This window comes from Oryzias melastigma, linkage group LG13 (genome assembly GCF_002922805.2).
Source record: "Oryzias melastigma strain HK-1 linkage group LG13, ASM292280v2, whole genome shotgun sequence".
In the NCBI taxonomy this organism is placed as follows: Eukaryota; Metazoa; Chordata; class Actinopteri; order Beloniformes; family Adrianichthyidae; genus Oryzias; species Oryzias melastigma.
The window spans coordinates 183,690-189,144 of NC_050524.1; the positions used below are offsets into that span (position 1 = coordinate 183,690).

The window sequence follows — 5,455 nt, forward strand, 5'->3', positions numbered from 1 at the left end:
CTCCACTGCCACTCCACTGCCACTCCACTGTACACTGACACCCCACTGCCACTCCACTGCCACTCCACTGCCAGAGCACTGCTTAATCACATGTACCCGTGTCCTCTCGCGCTCAGCCACTACACACCTGCTGTAAGCAGAGGTACAAACGCAGACCGGCCGGGAAAACGGACATGCTACAGCCATGCACGAACACGGAATTTCGGCGTCCAAGTGCGTGTGCTGGCATTCGTTCCACGGCCCGATCTCGCATTGAAACTGCTGTTCCACAGCCATTGCACGGCAGTGCCGCTGGTACCACACGCAGTCACCCGGGGTCTAAATTTTTCTGCAGTTCAAAAATTCTTTCCGTGTGTAATGGCGGCCAAATTTTGTACTGCGTTACTGTATGCGCGTCTATTCCGCTGCCACATCTCAGCCGTTGCACTGCCACTGCTACCACGGGGATGACATTTCTGCCGTGCTCCAGCCATGAAATGGCAGTGACAGCCAGTGGGACCGGGGCTTAAGGTGAGATATTTCTAGAAACGCATGTCACACCAAGTTTATGAACTTTTCCAGATGTGCTGTAGCTCAGGTATTTTCAGGCTCTGTCTTCTTTTCTCTGTAGGTGGAGCATTATGGTCTATGAAACCAAGTTACCACGGCAACGCTCTTCATCCACTGTGACTGAGGACTGCAGTGACGACTCAGAGGTGATGTTTCCCATCAGCTTTTTCAGTTGTGAAGCCAGCCTCTGCTGGTCATGTTAGGAACTTCGGCTTCTGTGCTTCCTGTTTGGTGTTCGGGGGCTGTGGGGAGAGAGCTTGCTAGTTCTGACCCGGTTTCTGATCTCCAACAGGTTCAGCAGATTCTGACCTATGAGGACTCTGTGGCTGCTCACCTGTCCAAGATTCTGACCTCAGACCAGCACTCCGTGGTTATCTCCTCAGCCAAGTACGCCGAGGTCCTGTGCCGTCAGGACTTGCTGGGGGGGTCTAACGGGTCTGGGGGGATGGGGATTTATTTAATTAATCTAGGGGGGTTATCTAACCACGCTCTCATTCCCAGAGTTCTGTGCGAGACGGTGAAGGACTTTGTGGCTCGGATCGGAAAAGCTTACGAGAAGAACCGAGAGAGTTCTGAGGAATCTGAGGCCATGGCTCGGAAGGTGCAGGACGCTCCACCCTAGTGTCACAGTGTGTGTGTGTGTGTCTGACCTCCATGTGTTTCAGTGCGGCATTCTGAAGGAGAAGCTGGACTCTCTCCTGAAGACCCTCAGTGATGAGTCTCAAGCTTTGTCGGCTCTTCCGCCCTCCCCCGCCATCGCCGAGGAGCTGGGTGAGCCAGACTCCGCCCATCGGCCTTCCTCTCCTCACAACGCGCCGTCTTGCTCGCTGCGCCCTGGCCCGCCGCCATCGGCAGCGTCCATCTTCAAACCACGGGAGCAGCTGATGCTGCGAGCCAACAGCCTGAAGAAGGCCATCCGGCAGATCATCGAACACACGGAGAAAGGTGAGATCCTCACACCTGTCTGCAGGCAGAGCCTGTTCTGATCCGGTTCTGTTGTAGCCGTGGACGAGCAGAACGCTCAGACCCAGCAGCAGGTCTTCTCCCTGGGTCGAGCCGAGCAGCAGGGGGGTCTGGTGGAGGAGGACGAGGATGAAGACGTGGAGGAAGACCACGTGTCTCTGCAGTCCAGCTTCAGCTCCAAGCACTGCGACACTCGGCGAGGTGGGTCCAAAAAGGTTCTGGTCGGTCTGTGTGAGGCTCGGCCGGACCAGGTTCTGACATGCATGTGTGGATTCAGTCAATAAGACGCCCTGCGAGCGGCTCATCAGCAAAGGCAGCCTGTCCCTGAGCAGCTCCGCTTCGCTTCCTGTCCAAACAGGAAGTAGAGACGAGACGCCCATGCTCAACGCAAAACACCTTTATCCAGGTGAGGAGTTGAAGAACGCCACACCTGTCAGCAGACATCCTCTCATGCTGACCGCCATCTGTGTGTGTGTGTTTTTGTGCGTTCATGTGTGCGTCCAGGCTCTCTGCCCAGCAGCTCGGTCATCAGTCGTCTCCTGGTCAACGCTGACCCGTGCAGTTGTGACCCCGACAGTTTGTGAGTTTGTTGTTCATCTCTACCGCCAGGACCTTGTGTTGTATTTTGGATGACTTTGTGTTTGTGCGTTTCAGGGACTGCTACACAGAGAAGTGCGTCATGAACAACTACTTCGGGATCGGTCTGGATGCTAAGATCTCTCTGGACTTCAACAACAAACGGGACGAACACCCGGAGAAGTGCAGGTCCTCCTGAGAACCGGACTGGGTCAGTGTATGACCTGAACCAGAACTCTGACTGACACTCCCTCTGCTGTCCGCAGGAGTCGCACCAAGAACATGATGTGGTACGGGGTTTTAGGGACCAAAGAGCTGCTGCACAGAACTTACAAGAACCTGGAGCAGCGAGTTCTGCTGGAGGTAAGAACCGGACCTTCAACCAGTTCTGAATGTTAGAACCAGAACTCTGACGTCCTGGTTCAGACATTGACATTCACCTGCTTTTTGTGTGGGGGGTGTCTGTGCATGTGTGCATCCATGTGTGTGTCCATGGGTGTGGGTGCGTGCTGCAGTGTGACGGCCGGCCCATCCCCCTCCCCAGCCTGCAGGGCATCGCTGTGTTGAACATCCCGAGCTACGCTGGAGGAACCAACTTCTGGGGAGGGACCAAAGAGGATGATGTAAGCAGGCCGGCAGCTTCCTATTGGTGCGTGTATGTCATGTGATCAGTGACGTCACTGGCGTTGTAGACCTTCACAGCTCCGTCCTTTGACGATAAGATCCTGGAGGTGGTGGCGGTGTTCGGCAGCATGCAGATGGCGGTGTCCCGCGTCATCAACCTGCAGCATCACCGCATCGCACAGGTGGGTCTGATCCGTGAAGGCGGAAAACCGGGTTCTGGTTTGGACGGGGTCTCAGGAGTCTGACCCTCTCCCACTTCCCAGTGTCGGACAGTGAAAATCACCATCCTGGGAGACGAAGGCGTTCCGGTTCAGGTGGACGGAGAAGCTTGGATCCAGCCTCCAGGTTACGTTAAGATCATCCACAAAAACCGGACCCAGACTCTAACCAGAGATCGGGTGAGCGCTGGGCTGAGGGTTCTGAGAAGAGCGGAGACCGCGGTGGTTCTGAGCATGTCCATGCGTCTTTCAGGCATTCGAGAGCACCTTAAAGTCCTGGGAGGACAAACAGAGGTGTGAGTTTCCGCGCTCCCACCCCTCCCAGCCCCCCCAGGCCTTCCAGCCGGAGCTGGTGTCCGAGGAGGAGGCCTCCCTCATTGCGGAGTTTGGTCTGGCGGCGGGGGCCCTCATCCACAGGTGAGTGGTTTGTTGGGCAGCGTCCTTTTGCAGGCCGGACTCTGAACGCGTCTGTGTTTCAGTATTCGGGAGGTTGCTCAGTCCCACCATGCCATGGAGCAGGAGCTGGCCCACGCCGTCAACGCCAGCGCCAAGGCCATGGATGCCGTCTACAGCAAGAGCTCTGAGGTACAGCCCCCCACCGCCTAGTCTATGCTCTAAATCCAGTAACTTGGCCTCCACTTGACCCCCCAGTGCTCGACCCTGTATTGACCTCTGGTGTTCTCATCCCAACCTGGGAGTTGGTCTTTGTGCCAAAGTCTGTATCTGTAGTTCTAGGGTTTGTGGTTCTGTTGGGTTTGTGGTTCTGTTGCTCTGCAGTTCTGAGCTTCTGTCTCCCCGTCCTCTTTCAGGCTCTCAGCTGCAGCGTTGTGCTCCACATGGTCAGCAACGTCAAAGCTCTGCTCAGTGAGACGGAGCTGCTGCTCATGGGGAAGATGTCCATGGTAACAATCAACCTTAAAGTTCTTCATATGCAGTCGGGACATGATCCGTTTTCTTAGGATTACCTGGACCAAGACCTTGTCTCAGATCACTCTACTATTGGGGTACTAGTTTAAGCCTGGTTCCTAGTCTGGACTGTGGTCTGATCCTTTTACGTCGCTGGAGGTTTCCATGAGCTTTGTAGAGTAGACGCAGTCACGGCAGCAGCTTCTGCACCAACCATCCTCCCCAAGCCACGCCCCTTTCTCCCCTCTTCAGTCACCGAGATCCTCGAACGTCTCTGCTCAAACCTAAAGAGAACAGGCCATTCTTCTCAGGACAAGAACCACAGACTGGTCTAGAGAGGCGCTTTACAGTCCAGTCCCCCGTGAGAGTTTTGTTTTTAGGAGAACGATAACTCAACTGTAGAAAGTACAAAGGAATTCTTGTAACTAAACTAGAACTAGAATCCGAACTCGAACTAAAACCAGAACCAGAACTAGAACTAGAACTACTGCTCTTAAATACTCTAAAGAACCATACATAGTCATACTTCCGGTCCAAGTTTCTGTTCCGGTTAATTAGAGTCCTGGTTCTTGCTTAAGACCAGTTTAAAGTGTTCTGTATGCAGTTTGTATGCGGTCTGTCTGCTTTCTGTCAGCATTCCGTCTGCTTTCTGTCTGCAGTCTGTCTGCGGTCTGTCTGCATTCCATCTTCAGTCTGTCTGCGGTCTGTCTGCATTCCATCTTCAGTCTGTCTGCATTCCGTCTGCTTTCTGTCTGCATTCCATCTTCAGTCTGTCTGCGGTCCGTCTGCATTCCGTCTGCTTTCTGTCTGCAGTCTGTCTGCGGTCCTTCTGCAGTCTGTTTGCATATTATCTCCAGTCCGTTGTTATGGCGGGGGATTAGCGACAATGTATACGAAGGGACATTGAGACGGACTCCCCACACCACACAATGGACATCAGATCATCCAGAGTTTGATTTAAGCTCCAGTGTTGGGTCCTTGTCCCTCTTTGGTGATGATCAGTGTTCTGGTCTTAGTTCTGGTTCTGCCCCGGCCCTAACGGTCCAATATCTGTTCTTGTAGCAGTTGGACCCCCCACAGCAGGAGCAGCTGAACGCAGCTCTGAGCTGTGTGGGCCAGCAGCTTCGCCGGCTCTCCGCCGTCGCTTGGTTGTGTCCGATCGTCGACTCATCTGACCACGAGGTGAGGGGCAGGCTGGACCAGAACTCAAGTTCCAGGATCTTCATCTGATTGAGGTGGGGGGCGTGTTCTTCTGTTTTCAGGGTCTGGCCTCAGACTTTTCCAAACCCAGTCGGAGCGCAAAGTTCCGTCTGGTTCCAAAGTTCAAAAAGGACAAGAACAACAAGAACAAAGAAAGCTGCTGCTCTCTGCCGCTACCAGGTGAGTGCCGTCACACCATCACACCTGTGCTGTCACTCACAGTCTGACGTCACTGTTTGATCGGAACCACTGGTTCTGTCTCAGTGCACCAGTGGGGGACGGAGGAAGTGGGGGTGTGGCTGGACCTCCTCTGCCTCCCGGAGTACAAAGACATCTTCATCAAACACGACGTGCGCGGAGCTGAGTTGGTGCACCTGGAGAGGCGGGACCTGAAGGTACCTGAGCGAGTGTGGACCGAC

At 54.4% G+C, this 5,455-nt stretch overlaps 1 protein-coding gene across 1 annotated transcript in view; it reads left to right on the forward strand.

Moving 5' to 3' along the window:
* Positions 1–112: 112 nt before the first annotated feature.
* Positions 113–5,455, forward strand: part of LOC112149268 (diacylglycerol kinase delta) — a gene marked incomplete in the record, with an annotated part of 6,250 nt that continues 907 nt past the window's right edge. Inside the window, 18 exon segments of the mRNA XM_024276883.2 lie at positions 113–695; positions 842–936; positions 1,051–1,150; positions 1,215–1,494; positions 1,552–1,713; positions 1,790–1,918; positions 2,017–2,092; positions 2,167–2,277; positions 2,355–2,451; positions 2,604–2,711; positions 2,781–2,894; positions 2,976–3,110; positions 3,184–3,347; positions 3,410–3,515; positions 3,740–3,832; positions 4,899–5,018; positions 5,099–5,216; positions 5,301–5,431. Coding sequence (XP_024132651.2) covers positions 621–695; positions 842–936; positions 1,051–1,150; positions 1,215–1,494; positions 1,552–1,713; positions 1,790–1,918; positions 2,017–2,092; positions 2,167–2,277; positions 2,355–2,451; positions 2,604–2,711; positions 2,781–2,894; positions 2,976–3,110; positions 3,184–3,347; positions 3,410–3,515; positions 3,740–3,832; positions 4,899–5,018; positions 5,099–5,216; positions 5,301–5,431 — 2,214 coding nt within the window.